This window comes from Oculina patagonica, chromosome 11, assembly GCF_052425735.1.
Source record: "Oculina patagonica isolate OP01 chromosome 11, crgOcupat, whole genome shotgun sequence".
Lineage (NCBI taxonomy): Eukaryota > Metazoa > Cnidaria > Anthozoa > Scleractinia > Oculinidae > Oculina > Oculina patagonica.
Genome location: NC_135768.1, coordinates 17478552 through 17495369, shown reverse-complemented (window position 1 = coordinate 17495369; position 16818 = coordinate 17478552). Strand labels below are relative to the sequence as shown.

The 16818-nt window shown below is 38.2% G+C and overlaps 2 protein-coding genes and 1 pseudogene across 3 annotated transcripts; all 3 read left to right on the top strand.

Annotated features, from left to right (window-relative positions):
- Positions 1–1258: 1258 nt before the first annotated feature.
- LOC144630378 (BTB/POZ domain-containing protein 6-like) lies at positions 1259–4380 on the top strand. The gene is made up of 2 exons (XM_078488744.1): positions 1259–2769; positions 2855–4380. The coding sequence occupies exon 1, from the start codon at positions 1308–1310 to the stop codon at positions 2616–2618; it is 1311 nt and encodes a 436-aa protein (XP_078344870.1). The 5' UTR covers positions 1259–1307; the 3' UTR covers positions 2619–2769; positions 2855–4380.
- A 4571-nt stretch (positions 4381–8951) lies between these two features.
- LOC144629823 (BTB/POZ domain-containing protein 6-B-like) lies at positions 8952–11271 on the top strand (annotated as a pseudogene). The gene is made up of 2 exons (XR_013566420.1): positions 8952–11011; positions 11048–11271. The product of XR_013566420.1 is annotated as a BTB/POZ domain-containing protein 6-B-like (transcript).
- A 3458-nt stretch (positions 11272–14729) lies between these two features.
- On the top strand, positions 14730–16204 carry LOC144630063 (BTB/POZ domain-containing protein 6-B-like). Its single transcript, XM_078488343.1, has one exon. It carries the CDS (start codon positions 14783–14785, stop codon positions 16103–16105), a length of 1323 nt encoding a protein of 440 aa, XP_078344469.1. The 5' UTR covers positions 14730–14782; the 3' UTR covers positions 16106–16204.
- The last annotated feature ends 614 nt before the right edge of the window (positions 16205–16818 follow it).

The window sequence follows — 16818 nt, the reverse complement described above, 5'->3', positions numbered from 1 at the left end:
ACATCTGTTTTGAAAGTAGAGTCGGTAAAATTTCAGTTTTTTGTTACATCTAATCAATTCATGTTGATGCATTTCTAAACCAGTTTTAAAGTTTTCGATTATTTTGGATTGACACTGTTTAGTTTTTAATCTATCTCCTTTTGTATCAATCATAGTTTGTAGATCAGTAGAGAAATCGGTTCCATATTGTTTAAGTATATCATAGATGGAGAGCATGAAGCATTTTTTTCCAGAGTCTGCCAGTTGAGTTGAAATTTGAAGGCATTGTCTGGCAACGCTTGAAGTCGGAAGGTTTAGTAAGTGAAGCCAATGCAAAACTTGAGTGTATTAGAGAAAATAGTTAGTTTGAGAGGGAGTCTTCCGGTTTCATTTCTTGCTGCGACATTCGATGCTCTTCTATTAAGGCAAAGATAAGATTTGTAAAATTGCGAGTGAAAGCGTTCGATAGGATCTTTCTCCCATTTGTTAAGATTGAGGCTATCATATGCCCCCCATATTTCTGAACCATATAAAAGAACGGGTAGAAAGACAGCATTAAATAAGAAATTACATTTGGATATAGAGAGTTTGTTGAATTCAATATACCTTTTAAAGCTGATTTCCAGTCCGTACTGCGCAGACTCGGGGTTTGTTTTCGTTTTTGTTTTGAATTCGTTGAAACGTTACACTTCGGTGACAGCGTACATGAAGTTTTTTAGTCCGCCATTACAGTTCGTTTACTTCTTGAATTTCCGATGAGCTGAAACGTCGGTTTGAAATAGCGTCAAGGTTCCTCTACTCGTTATTATTTGTTCTGCAAGGATATCTGGCGTTAATAATGAAGAAAAAGGTAAGTTTGTCGCGGAATTTTTAGTTTTGCTTGTAAACATTCCTTCGTGTTGGGCTCCGATAAACATTGCAGCCGAGATTGCGCAGTACGGACTGGAATTCATCTTTAAATGCAAATACTGAACGTCTAGACTGACCTACGGCCCAAGATATAAAAGTAAACGAACAAAATGCACTTGGCCGCGAACGAAATGCTGCTAGTGTACGCAGGATCTATAAAAGACCTAATCAGCCAACAGATGAAAAACATCAAACGTGAAACTGCAAGCAGTCTACAGTTATGCATTCTTGACTCTCGGATTGGTCTCTCTTCTACGCAGTTCGATCAGCCTTGCAGTTTCACGTTTCATGTTATTACACATAGTAACTATTGCTCACAAGAAAACCGCTGGCAAAATTGAGCCTTCATTTTGCTTTCCCGCCATTTTGCTTTGCTAGTCGCTGTCAGTCGCTGTCGCTTTACGAGGTGAAAAGGAGACATGGCTTCCTTCCAGGAAAACTGGCTGACTGTAGAAGATTCCATTGGACAAAGAGGTATTTTCATGTTCAATAACGACTTACTGAGCGATGTAAGCCTTGTTGTTCGAGCCTCGAGTGACGAAGGTGAGCCCAAAGCGAAGCAAACCAAGATGGCGATTCCTGCGCACAAGTTTGTGTTGTCGATGTGTAGTCCTGTGTTTTTCGCCATGTTTTGTGGTAAGATGGCCTTGAGATCGCAATCTGTTGACCTGCCAGACTGCGAGTACGAGGGAGTGTTAGAAATGCTTCGCTACATGTACAGCGGGGAGGCGGAATTAAACGAAGGCAATGTGATGCAAGTGCTGTATGTGGCAAAGAAATACATTGTAAAATCACTCGCCGATGAATGCATCAAGTTTCTGCAAGCTACCTTGGATCCGGAAAACGTGTTTAGTATACGACCATATGCTCGGCAATATGATGAGAACATACTTCTGGATCAATGCTGGGAAATGATTGACAGAGAAACTGAAGAAGCTGTGAAATCCGAGGGATTCGTGACAATTGAGAGATCCTTACTTGAAGAGATTGTCAAGAGAGATTCATTGACAATCAGAGAGGTAGAGTTATTTAAAGCTGTTGATCTCTGGGCTAGAAAGGAGTGCGAGAGGCAAGGATTGACTCCAGATGGCAATGTAAAAAGAAGATGTCTTGGTGAGACGATTGTGGGGCAAATACGTTTTCCAGTGATGGAGGAGAAAGAATTTGCTAGTGTTGTGCTTGATAGTAAAATATTAACTGAGCAAGAAATTGTTAACATGATGAAGCATTTCAATTCAGTGTTAACATCACCAGTGGGTTTCCATGGTAATAAAAGGGTTGGCGCTCTTTTATCATGTTTTAGATTTGGTCCCATTGATGATTGCTATGAATGCAATGATAAAGAATACCTTCGTTTGGATGTTGACAAAGACATAGTTCTTCATGGAATTCGTCTATTTGGTAGTGAAAACAGTGAATATCAAGTATCTTTGACTGTGAAAGAATTTGGTGGTGGTGTTCTCGTTAACAAATCTGGAAAATTCTCTTCTGTTCTTGTACATAGAAAAGCCTATAGCTATTATGGGTTTGATATCATGTTTGATCCAGTTAAGTTGAGTAAAGATTATTTTTACTTAATTAAAGCCAAGATAAATGGCCCTTTTCGTAGATTCTGTGGGGTACGAGCTAACTATAGCGTTACAGTTTGCAATGCGAAATTTTCTTTCAGGGGTGTTCCCGGTAAAAAACCTTGTGAACAATTTGCAGAGTTTTGGTTTAAGTTACCTTGACTTTTCTCTGCAAGGCATTTTATGGCAAGAACTGTGAAAAAAGTGATATTAATCAAAGTATTTTTACCAGTTTAGTTCTCCGATATACAGTAGTTTTTTTTATAGCAGCTTTTTAGTACAGTTAACTTTTTCTTGACAAACATGTCTATAAGTTAGACACCTTTATAAGAGGGACACAAGGTGTTGGTCCTGTCCCAACCGTTAATTTCTCTGTAGCTAAACTCCCTAAAAGGCAGACATTTCTTTAGTATAGGTAGTTGGAGCTGGACCTGAGAGAGTTGACTGTACCAAGCTTTCCGAGTTGTGAAAAAGGGGCCTCCTGACTATTCTTCGTGAAAGCTAAGCAGCTATCACAAGTAGACCAGCCAACTTTTCTTTAGTTTGAAGTTATGTGAAACTCACAGCATGATGTACTCTCACACAGTCTAGTGGTTTAACCTATGGGTGACAAGAAGTACAATAACTGTGTTAACTGTTTACAGCTATTTCAATAAACGTTGTCGGGTCAAAGCTTTAAGCTAAAAGGCAATACCGTATGGCGTTCTGGGTATTCACTACAAATTTGCATATAAGCTTCATGAACAAATTGGTATTTCGCACGTGGAGAATTTACGAGTTTGTTTTTCTCTCAGGAGGTCTTTCTGTAGCTTTACTTTCACTGTCGCTTAGCTCTGACTTTTGAAAATTATTCTAAAATTCAGTGTGACTAAAAGCACCTTGTTTCTCATGTCTGAATAAATAGAAAACGTGCAAATTCGCGTTTGTCATGTCACTATATATCTTAGTATTCAGCACGCGCAGTTGCTCTCTTCTTCTATCCATGCTGCTTTTCAGTCTTGTCTTTTAACTTTGATCCGGACAACGTTAATTGAAATAGCTGTATACTAGCATCACTGCTACTAGAAAATTCAGGTTTAAACTACATTTTGTTTATACTGTAGTCTAAGGGCTAACATTTGAGTGAACACATGGAAATCCCTGGAGTATGAAATGGCATATATCTGTAAGGATATAAAAAAAATTCAGTTTTAAAGGGGCTATGTCATGGTATTTAAGGTAATTTTATTTATTTTTTTTGTTATTTAAGAGGTCTAAACTTCAAACTGGCAGAGCGAAAGTCTTTTATTGGGAAAATCACAGCCACATAACAAACAAGGGTGTTTTTTGAGCATTGTAAACCCATTATTGTGATATTTCAGTTAATTCTATGACCAGTTGGTCAGTGCCGAAATTGCCTAAAATTGCATGACATAGCCCCTTTAAGGCACCAGTCTCCGGGTTCTATTTGTCGGAAAAAACCTGTTTTAATTACATTTTTTAGGTAGGTTGACAAAGTCATGGAACTTTAAGTTACCATATTTTCTCAATTAAACGCCCCCGGCGTTTATTTCAAACTTGGCTCCGTGGATCCGGCGTTTATTTGAATGGTGCAGTTTATTGGAGCAAAATGTTTATTAAACAAGGGGTTTAAATCATTATATGTGACATGAACGTAATTTGCCATCATACCTAAACCATATTACACCTCAAATAAACAACTTTGGCTCGGAGACCCGGCGTTTATTTGGGGCCCGGCGTTTAATCGAGAAAATACAGTATGTTAGAAGATGACTATGAAGACACTTAAAATCATGTTTTCATAGACCTTTCCCGCATTATGCTTGGATGCTTGCCAAAAATAGTTTCAAGTCGAGACTCAAGTGGACAAAATGCAGTAAATATATGAAAACTGTCCACCGGAGCCTCGTATTGAAACTATTGTTTGCAGATAGATAGATAGATAGATAGATAGATAGATAGATAGATAGATAGATAGATAGATAGATAGATAGATAGATAGATAGATAGATAGATAGATAGATAGATAGATAGATAGATAGATAGATAGATAGATAGATAGATAGATAGATAGATAGATAGATAGATAGATAGATAGATAGATAGATAGATAGATAGATAGATAGATAGATAGATAGATAGATAGATAGATAGATAGATAGATAGATAGATAGATAGATAGATAGATACTTTATTAACGTGAAATAATCTTAGCTTTACGGCTAGTTTACAGTTATTTCACGAAATTAAAAACTAAAATCTAAATTAATTAAAATATATACAATATAAAAATGCTAGCTACTATAGATAATATAATTAACATGATTAAAAATATAAAAAATTAAAACACCCTTGATTGATTAATATCGCTATAAAAAGTCCTAAAAAAATAAAAACTTACAATTTAAAACGTTAAATTTCGAATGTTGCGTATAAAATCTTTGGTGCCAGCTAGGCAGCGTATGTTCTCGGGAAGTCCGTTCCATTGCTTAGCGGCGTAATAACTGAAACGTTTAAGTCCGTATTTGGTACTATTTGCCTTAGGTAATGTCAAGACATTTGCACCTCGCAAATTGTAACTGCTCCTTCTCACATTTATGAGACGACCAATTTTTACAGGGGCTCTGCCCTGAAAACAGCTGTTTATGGTAATTAACATGTCCTGTATCCTACGGGTTTCTAAAGTGTTGTTAAGACCTATCCTCTCTAACAAAGTCTGATATGATGTAGAATTATCTTTATAAATTAATCTAAGTGCACGCTCGTTAACTTTTTCTAGCTTGTTAGCGTTTCTGGTCCCGCAGTGGTGCCAGACTTGGCTGCAATAAGTAAAATAAGGGAAAATAAAGGCGCGGTAGAGTGCTTCTTTGGTCTTACAAGGTAGAATATTTTTTAGCCTATTCAGGGCATTCACTTGTCCTCCTACTTTACGACAAATATCCGCGATGTGGGCATCAAACTTGAGCCTGTTATCTAGTGTAACACCTAATAATTTGATTTCTTTAGAAATGGGAATTCTTTTATCCACACATTTAATGTTCATATCATAATCACTGTTTCCCAGCACAAGAGCCTGGTACTTTTCAGGATTCGCTTTCATCCCATTTTGCTGGAACCAATGCAGCGTGTTTGCTAAATCCCTATTGATATCCTCCTCGACAACTTGTGGGTTTGGATCCGAGGTATGAATCTTCGTATCATCTGCGTAATTCATGAACTTGCACCTTTCAATAGCAAAGTTTAAATCATTCATAAAAATGTTAAATAACAGTGGTCCCAGAATAGATCCCTGCGGGACCCCAGCCGCCACACCTGTCCAGTCTGAAAAGGTGTCGCCCAGCTTCACTCGCTGATACCTGGATGATAGATAGCTGTACAAAAGGGCAACTGCTTTGTCCTCCATGCCATAGAACTTAAGCTTCTCCAAGATCAGTTCATGTGGCAGGCAGTCAAATGCCTTGCTTAGATCAATTGCTATCGCAGCAATCGCATTGCGTTTATCCAGTTCCTCTTTCCAATGCTCTGTTAGCGTTAATAGTGCTGAAGGACATCCGTGATATTTGCGATAAGCAAAAACAGAATCGTGAAAAATGGGCTCAAAGTGTTCCGTCATTTGCATGTGTATTAGCCTCTCAAACACTTTACCAAAAACAGGTAAGACAGTCACCGGTCTAAAGTTCTTTTTATCCAAGACGCTGTCTTTCTTGTGGAGTGGCGTGATTTGACCGTGCTTCCAGGTGTCAGGTACTTGCGACCTACTAATGATAGTATTAATTAGTTTGCAGAAGGGCATTGCAATGGACCTAGAAGATGCCTTAACCGCTCTCGGAGGAATCAGGTCGTATCCTTGAGCTTTGTTCGGCTTAATATTCTCCAACACTGCTTTCACTGTGTGGTAATTCGTCGGCTTGAATGAGAACGTGCTTGTTGTCTTACCATTCTTGCTCGATGGGAATCTGCATACGTGCGATTGTTCTTTGAAAGCGGTATGCTTGTTTTCGATCAAGTCCCCTGTGATATTACTGAAATATGCATTAAATATTTGTGCCACCTGATTTTGATCTTTGATAACTCCTTGTTCTTCTTTGAGAGTAATTAGCTCATTTGGCGAGCGATGCCTCGAATTGATAAAAGGCCGCAATGAACTCCAGAAATCCCTCGGGTTTCCCGCGCTCAGGTTACACAGGCGTTTGAAGTGTTCGATGATGGATTTACGACGCATGGCAACCACGCGGTTCCTAAGACACCTGTACGCGTCCCAGTCAACGGCTGCCCTTGTAGTATTTGCGTTTAAGAGCATTTCTTTTACGCATAGCTGATCTTATTTCTGGTGTAATGAACTTTGATTGTTCAGAGGCACCTCTCAACTTTGTCTTCCTAAGAGGTGCGTGGTCATCCAACACGTTTGTATACATTTTCTCAAAAGCCCAGCAAATATCACTCACGTCGTCAAAAAGGTATGCAACGTCAAACGGCACGCGCTCTAGGTCATTGTTAAAAGCCTCCTCGTCGAAGTTCTTGAAACACCTGCTCTTTGTGAAAGCTACCTTCGGCTTCATCACCTTCTTATGCAGGGCATCTGAGTGTAATGCAGGAAAGGTCTTTTTACTTTTCCTCTATATTTAATTACACAGACAAAAACAATATATTACAAATTATATTCAATTATGTACACATAAAATAATTATTATGCACAGATGTTAACTTGGATTATATTACAATATAAATCATTACAGTTTACATGTAAACAAAAAATATATATGCTTAAATAATTACATTCAGAGTTATAAATGATTTGATTGCACTTGAAGGGCAACTTGTGAACTTCTATGATAGTTCATAAAAAGATACTTACCGGTATGCTTTTTTTAGATGGCTCAGTCGAAGGTTGAAGTATGAAGGACATACATGCCGTACATGTATGTTCTGATTACTTCCATGAATGTTTTAAAATATTAAATTTGTCATTGTTTTTTATGGCATTACTACTTGTTAATTATTGATCAAGTGATTGATTTATTAATTGACTGATTGAATGATTGATTGATCAACAGTTACAGTAAATCTTTATTGTGCCTTACACTCCAAAGGGAGGTATTGGTCTAGTTACAATAAAGGTGTTATAGCAACTATGCTAACAAATAACTTAATAACAAACAATTGAATTACAATGCAAACGTTTACGGTAATAAATGAACTTTTAATAATTATACAACTATTTATTCAGTGATATAACTTTCAATTTAAAATTTCTTTTCTTTTTTGAAACATGAGAAAGATATATTTAGCTATGATTCTAGAGGTAGCATAATTATCTAATTTAAGAAGGTACTTTATTTTTTCATGATCATTTAAATCTACAAAGCGAGGATCAGTTTGGGACACTATGGAATGAAGCTCTTTTCTAACATCATTATACCCTTTGCAATACATTAAAAAATGCTATTGGTCAGGACTCTATGTGGTTTTCCTTACTTACCGTACCCAAATTCGCAAGTAGCCAATCAGAAGCGCGATCTACTGTCCTGATATCCTACGATATCAAGTCACTGACCTGATATGCCCCCATATCACGGTCACTTTGAAGTAAAGTAGTGTTACTGTGTGATGAATTGAAAAGACGTTTTACCAATAGAACAGAACTTCGTAAAAAGAGAAAACCTTTCCCGCCAAAACTAAACTTGAGCGCGCTCGCCAATTGCGCGATGTTTGCCGACGAGTACTGAGACATTCAGAGTGAAAAAATTGGAGTCGGAATTTCCAAGTTTTTCGCTAAATTTTAATTTTGAAAATGTAGAGAATGAAACTCTAAACAAACGAGTGGAAAAGGCAGAAGAGGAACTTGGTAAAAGTGTCGAAGACCAAGTCATCACAATTTACAGTACGTACCTTGCAAGCATGGCTTCAACAGAGCGATAAATATAACCGGATTTTTTGCTGAATTTGGGTACGGTAAATACCTAATCGTACCTTTTTGGTACGCTTTGGCTGCATATCAGGCTCGTTTAATCTCGCCATGGGTATTTTGGCTAGACTGCGTCTCGCCAAAATACGAACCATGGCTCGACCAAACTCGCCTGATATGCAGCCGAAGCGTACCAAAAAGGTACGATTAGGTATAAATACCAAGCACTTTCGTTCTTTAACTGGTATGGGTGCTCCTGGATTTTCATATTTTCCAGTTTGTTTGCGTAGGGAATGTACCCCTAATTGATTGATTGATTGATTTTGTAAAGGTCAGCATCAGCCCTGGGCTGCCTTTAATTGACCTTTTCAAGTAGTCTCAAAACTTTTGTAATTTTACATTTCAGTTATCATTATAGGAAGAGACAGACTGTCTTATCTTGAAAACTCTTTTACACACAGACGGGCCAGCTAGATCCCAGTGCTCCTCTCTTTTTACTATTGGACACGAGCTCTCTATTACACAACGTTGCTATTACTCAGACAATAACCGCTGGTTTCTTTGCGAAATAAAATTCCCATCCTTTCCGATCCTTTCCACCATTTTGGCAGTTTGGGTGTAATGGATTTCTCCCAGAAAAATTCGCTGGCCTCAGACGACTGCAATTTTAACCAAAGAGGTATTTCTATGTTCAATAACAAACTGCTAAGCGATGTAAGCCTTGTTGTTCGAGCCTCGAATGGCGACGGCGAGCCCAAGAAAAGCAAGATGGCGATTCCTGCTCACAAGTTTGTGTTGTCGATCTGTAGTCCTGTGTTTTTCGCCATGTTTTGTGGAGAACTAGCCGAAAAAGCGGACTCTGTTGACCTGCCAGACTGCGAGTACGAGGGAGTGTTGGAAATGCTACGATACATGTACGGCGGAGAGGCGGAATTAACGAAAGCAATGTGATGCAAGTGCTGTATGTAGCAAAGAAATACATTGTAAAGTCACTCGTTCATGAATGTATTGTTTTTCTCCGATATAACTTGGATCCGGCAAACGTGTTTTGTGTTTTGTCACATGCTCAGAAATATGATGAGAATATTCTTGTAGATCAATGCTGGGATTTGATTGACAGAGAAACTGAAGAAGCTGTGAAATCAGAGGTATTTGCGACAATTGAGAGATCCTTACTTGAAGCAGTTGTGAAGAGAGATTCACTGACAATCAGAGAAGTAGATTTGTTCAAAGCTGTTGATATTTGGGCTGCAAAGGAATGTGAGAGGCAAGGATTGACTCCAGATGGCAAGGTAAAAAGATGCATTCTCGGAGAGGTTATTGTCAAACAAATACGTTTTCCAGTGATGAAAGAAAAAGAGTTTACTAGTGTTGTGCTTGACAGTGAAATTCTAAAACCACAAGAAGTTGTTAACGCGAGGAAGCATTTTAATTCAGTATTGGCATCACCAGTGGGTTTCCATGGAGACCAAAGAGGTGGCACGTACCAATCATGTTGTAGATTTGATAATGCTTCGGAGTCTAGTCACGTACTTCCCGAGAATTGCATTCACTTCCATGTCGACAAAGACATTGCGCTTCATGGGATTTGTCTTTTTGGCAGTGAAAATAACGAGTATGAAGTGATATTTTTGATAGTTAAGGAAATTCACAGTGGTGATATTGTTGTCAATAAATCTGGGAAATTCTCTTGTGTTCTATTTCATAAAAAAGATTTTCGCTATTATGGCTATGATGTGATGTTTAATCCAGTTTATTTGAGCCAAGGATGTCGCTATTATGTTAAAGTAAAAACAAATGGTCCGAAGTCATACTTTGGGAGCTATGGTGAAAGTGAAGTTACATCACATGGTGTGACATTTTTCTTTGGAAATAATTGTTCAAATTGTTACACAAGTGCTAACTACGGACAATTTGCAGACTTTCTTTTTAAGCTACCATGACACTGAGTACAATGCAGTGCTTTATTGGCAGGAACTGTGAACAGCAGCAGTATGAAACTTAGTATTTTGACCTGTTTGGTTCTTTCAAATAGTTATAAATTTGCTACATGTACATGTAGATTTTAGAGTGCTTCCAGCCTGATTGTTGACCTCATGGAAGCAGCAATCAATCAATCAATCAACCAACTTTATTGCAGTTTTCAGTGAAATGTGAACTCTGAAATTCAATCCTCAACAAAAGGTTTACGTTTTTTGCTGCCGTCAATCATCTTAGCGGACCTCTCGGTAAACAGAAATTCATTTCAATTAGGTCAAAAGGTCAAGTCGTTCTTTTGTGATTGGTAGATATCTATCCATTTTGTTTGTTTCTGTTTTTCATAGTTCGTTAGCTGTCGCCATAATTATGATTGACGGCAGTGAAAAACGCAATCATTTGTTGGATTTTGAAATTCAGAGTTAGCATTGCACTGAAAACCACAATAATAATAGAGCATGACTGCAATGAGAAGTATATGTTACAGGGATAGTTATGGCAGTCAAAAGTTAGCCTGCGTAGTAAGCGTTCCCGTGCGTGCAAAGTTCTTTGTTCTTTCCCTTTTTGTCTCTTGCCCCAATTCTCGCGCGGCCAGAATCTTTCGCTTTTCGCCAGAATCTACACACAGAAACTTTGCTCGCATGGTTACGCTTGCTACGCAGGGTAATCAAAAGTACACCTGGCAACTTTTCTGCAATTGGGGATTGAGCCTTTTTTTTGATCTGCAAATTTATGGTAAACATAAAACTATAAAGGCTAGCATCATAGCTATTGGTAGCCTCACAGCTGTGTTCTTGTGGAAATCAACAAATCTGATTGGCTCTCCATTTTTTTGTTTTGTTTATTGGTAGCAAATTATAGCATGCAATGTTCAAAAGGGAAAACTACTTGTGATGTTTGGCTTAATAAAACATAAAACTGTAAGTTTTGGAATTCTATCATTATAGCTCTCATTTTTCATGAGCAATAGTCAAGTCGGTTATGCCTTGTTGACTAATCGCTCATAGAAAAATTGGGGGATTGCGGTTTTCCAGGCTTTTGGGATTGCAGCGATCACGCCTGCGTAGTCCAAAAAAGTTGTACGGACACCGAACTTGGCCTTAAAATGTTCGAAAGATAGAAAGTTTCCCTGCTCGGTTAGAAGGTCACGAACCTTTACGATTCCACTTTTATGCCACGATTTGAAATAAAATGATTTACGGCAAATCCTTATGAAACGATTGTTCCATAAGATCTCTTCTTTAAAATCTGTGGAATTAACTGGGTCATTTGAGTGAATTTCTTGCCAATTTGACAGAATTTCTTTATAAAAAATTGGAATGTTTTTTAACTCTAGGTAATTTAGATTGAAATTGCACTGAAACAGGAAAGCACCTCCATATTTTAACAAAAACGAATTAAGAAAGGCGCACCAGTTGTTTTCAGGCTCATCACAGAAACGTTTTACCCAAGCAATTTTTAGGGACTTGTTGACGTCGTTGAAATTGACCATATTGAGCCCGCCTTTGTTCACCGGGCCGATTAACGTACTTCTTTTAATTTTATCAGGCTTAAAATTCCAAATAAAAGCAAAAATTGTTTCATTTACTCTTTTGATGAAATCTGATTGAACGTGTAACACTGAAGAACTGTAAACAAGCTTAGAAAGGGCTAACGTTTTAATAATGGTTACTTTCCCTAAAATCGTTAAATGCCTACCAGACCAGAGATTTAAAACTTTTTGAAGCTTTAATTAGAGAGCTTTGTTTCAAAGTTCATGTGTTGGCGAACTAGAGTATCGTAAGCAAAGACGACTCCAAGAGTTGTAACGTATTGTTCTGGCCATGATATTCCGAACGGCCTGTACTTACCAAGTCTGCCTTTCCAAGCACCAAGCCACATTCCCTCGGTCTTGTGTCTATTTATTTTGAGTCCGGAGCTCGTACCGAATTGCTCAAGAAGGGTGAATAAATTGGAAGCAGAACTGTCATCCGGCAGAAAGGAAGTAGTGTCGTCGGCATATAGGCTAAGTTTAACTGTTTTATTTCCGTTATGAAGACCTCTGATTGATTCGTCAAAACGAATTTTATGTGCAAGTGGTTCTACGGCAAGTATAAAGAGTAGTCCAGATAGTGGACAGCCTCGTCTGACTCCTCTTTGAAGAGTAAAGAATTCTGATGCGTAGCCATTGTTAATGACGCAGCTGTTAATGTTGTTATAAAAAGTGCGAATCCAATTTCGAAAACTTGGTCCAAAATTCATAGCCTCAAGTGTCGTAAAAAGGTATTCCCATTCTAGAGAGTCCGGTCTAAGAAGAGAATCATTCCTTGTTTGTTTGGATTGCTATACTGTTCTATAATATCTGAAATTAATCGTATATTTTCACCAATATATCTACCTTTAATGTAACCCGTCTTATCACTTTTTCTAAGCGTCTTGCTATACATTTGGTCGCTATTTTATAATCGGTGTTTAAAAGTGAGATAGGGCGCCAATTTTTGAGCTGAAGAAGCCAATATTTTTTTATAGAAAATTAATTATTAAGAAGCTAAACATTTATTTCTGGAGGAAATGGGGGATTCAACCACAACCCTTCTATTTTCTGGGCAACACAGTGAGGTTAGGTTTTGCTGAAATCTCTTTCGGCTCATTGCAGTTTTTGGGTGCCTTCAACGCTATTTATTCATTTTATGCTTACAAAGTAATAATAATTCTTACTGGTATTATCATTATAGTGACTTGCTGCATGTTTTTACTACATGTACTTTGGCCATTTGAAGACCATACTCTTCATGTTGTATAATTAATTTGTAGATATGAATAAAGGAAGGCATGGTCTGGATATTCTCTACCCAAGTTGTCAATCAACATCTTGATTTAAAAAAAAATTAATATAACAAATTGATGTACCATGGCTAAGAGAGAAAGCACTGCTGAAAGTGCAAAATGAAAAAGGTGACATTCTTTTAGTAGTTTTGCATTTTTTTTTTAAATGAATGGAAGAACGAACCAGTAGACAAATGTAGAATGAAAGGAAGAAAGGGAGGGAAGAAGAAAGGGAAGGGGAAAAATAATTCTTTTTTGTCATGACACTCCAATAAAATGGTGTTTTAGTAACTGTGGAGTCCTGGGACTTGTAGAGTCGTCACGTGACAAGAAGGCCGTGTACGATCGAGTTAGTTGTAGGGCTTTCCACAAGTTGCTCGAGATTTCTCAAAAAGTTGCCCGTAATTTCTCAAAAAGTTGCTCAAAAGTTGCTCCAAAAATCCAAAAAGTTGCTTCTGATAATAAAAGTTGCTCGAAAGTTGCTCCAAAAAAACCAAAACGCTGCTTCTAATCAAGAGAATTTCTCTAAATATATGCTTATTTCCCTTTGAGGGTAAGATTTCTAAGCAGTTTTATGCAATTTTACAGCAAAAGAAGTATGTTTATAACATATTAAGGGGAACATTTGTTAAATAACAAGGATTTCCATAATTGAGGAAAATCGTGAAGATATCGATGACGTCATATTTGATGACGAGTTTTGTAATGTATTAATGCAGAATGAGCCGAAAGTTGAAACGTCTTCAGATGTTCCTCAAAAATCTTCGGCATACTTCGTAAATCCTCGGAAACGTTCGTATTGCCTTTGAACAACACTCGGGTAATCTTCGGAGATCTTCGGTATGGAAATTGCTCAAAATGCAACAAGTTGCTCGAGAGGGAAAAAGTTGCTCGAAGGGGAAAAAGTTGCTCGAAACATGAAAAGTTGCCAAAAAGTTGCCGAGCAACTTGTGGAAAGCCCTAGTTAGTTGAGTTCTTGCCATGTGTGTGTTGTAACTCGTAGTTTACACACTGTTTTCTGTATTAAATACACCACAGTAACTCAGGTTGAGAAGAGAGGGAGGTAGAATGAAAAACAGTAACGTCAAGGCCAAGAGTGTTTGAAATGGGATATGGGTGTGGTCCTAGTTCCTTGGCAAAAGGTGAGAGCTATAACTGTTTTTAATTTCTAATTTTTAATTTTTTTTAATTTTTTAATTTGTGGGAATTCTAAGTGGGCCTTGAAAAAAAAGCGGGGGTGGCATTTCCTTACCATTTTTGTGCAAATGTTGGTCCCATTCCCATTTTCTTTTTTGTGATTCCTAGTCCCAGTGATGAAAATCGTATTTTTTAAGTGAAAAAAAAAAAGGCAAATTTATTGCCTTCTATCCATTTTACCCTTTCAGACCTTTCTTGGAAGCATTTCTTGTTTAACAGCTCATTGTGCTTTTCGGAGTCTTGGCGGTTAAAAGTCGTCCTGGTTAAAGGCTTATCTGGCCACTAGTTTAACTCTGCACATGTACGCAAAGCGGACCTATCATTGTGGATTGCGTGACAAAATTTTCCCGCGAAATGAGGGCGCAAGGGCTCATTGGGATTGCCAACACTTCACAGCATATGTGTGATTCTACTGGTGTATTGGGTATAACAACACGAAATTATGGCCGTCTTTGATGAAAAGTGGCAGAAGACCAAAGCAAGCATCACAGACAGAGGCATTCTCATGTTTAACAAGGATTTACTGAGCGATGTAAGCCTTGTTGTTCGAGCTTCGAGTGACGAAGGTGAGCCCAAGAAAAGCAAGATGGCGATTCCTGCCCACAAGTTTGTGTTGACGAGTTGTAGTCCCGTGTTTTTCGCCATGTTTTGTGGGGAACTGGCCGAGAGATCGGACTCTGTAGATCTACCAGACTGTGAATACGAGGGAGTATTGGAAATGCTTCGATACATGTACAGCGGCAAGGCGGAATTAAACGAAGGCAATGTGATGCAAGTGCTGTATGTGGCAAAGAAATACTTGGTCAATTCTCTTGCTGATGAATGTGTTCGGCTGCTGCGAAAGGAAATATTAAATCCGGCAAACGTGTTTTGTGTTCTGCCACATGCTCAGCAATACGATGAGAAGATTCTTGTTGATCAATGCTGGGAAGTGATTGACAGAGAAACTGAAGAAGCTGTGAAATCAGAGGGATTCGCGACAATTAAGAGGTCCTTACTTGAAGCAGTTGTCAAGAGAGATTCATTGACAATCAGAGAGGTAGAGTTGTTTAAGTCTGTTGATTTTTGGGCTTCAAAGGAATGTGAACGGCAAGGGCTGATGGCAGATGGCAAGGTAAAAAGACAAATTCTTGGAGAGGTTATTGTTAAAGAGATACGTTTTCCAGTGATGGAGGAAAAAGAGTTTGCTGATGCTGTCCCTCACAGTGAAATACTAACACCACAAGAACTTGTTAACACCATGCAGCAGTTTAATTCAGAATTGGCATCACCAGTCGGTTTTAAAGAGAATGAAAGGGTTGGTACTCTGCAATCATGTTTCAGATTTGGTCGTGTCGGTTTAAATTGTTTTGACTTGGTTCATGAAGATTGTATTCATTTTCACATGAACAAAGACATAGTGCTTCATGGAATTAGCTTGTTTGGCAGTGAAAATAATGAGTATATGGTGTCTTTGACTGTGAACGAAGTTCATGGTAGAGAAATTGCTAAGAAATCTGGAAAATTCTCATCAGTTCTTATGCATAGAATAGATATCTGCTTTTATGGTTTTGTTGTTTTGTTTGATCCAGTACATTTGACGAGAGACGATCAGTACTGTGTTCAAGTGAAGATGAATGGTCCTCGTACATGCTCTGGCCGCTTGGGCATTAAAGAAGTTACATCACATGGTGTAACATTTTTCTTCACTTCTTGTAGTAATATTGGCAGGAAATCAAATGTTCTTTTTGGACAATTTGGAGACTTCTTGTTTAAGTTACCATAGCTAAACGAAGCAAGCAAGCTTTACAGTAGGAGCTATGAAGTGACGGAATGTAAGTCACAATATTTTGATCGGTTTAGGTTCTCATCCCAGGGAGGGGAACTTGCAGTATACATGACGGGGGGGGGGGGGGGGGAGGGGGTCCGACGGAGCTTTATATTGCGAACCCAAAAAAATACATGAGCCTGAAATTTTACACCCAAAAAAATACCTGACATCAAAATTTTCTACCCCAAAAAAGTACAAGACCTAGCACCTCTATACTGATTTATTCAATAAAACAGACTTTAAGACCTAAAAAAATATATGACAGATCTCTTGACCCAAAAAAATACCGAGGGTGTAAATTTTCAACCGAAAAAAATACGTCGGACCTCCCCGTCATGTATACTGCAAGTGCCCCCCCTGGGGTTCTGATGTACAGTTGAAGGTCTTGAAAGTACGCTTGTAAGTTAGAAGCTCTGTCTATGAACCACTGCGGACCACAAAAATCTGTTTTAGCATGTTTTCAGGTGTAACAATTGCCTTGTTGAGAAAGACTTGTTGTTTACTGTTGTCTTTTCAACAACCTAAACAGTAGTCATCTTCTTTTTATGAGCTCACAAAGAGCTGAGTTTTCTATATGCATGAGTAAATACCATAGTTGGGGTGCAGCCAAGTTGATTGTAACTCGTGAAAAAGATTCCAAAGAAGGTCGAAATTTTGGAGCCGGGAAC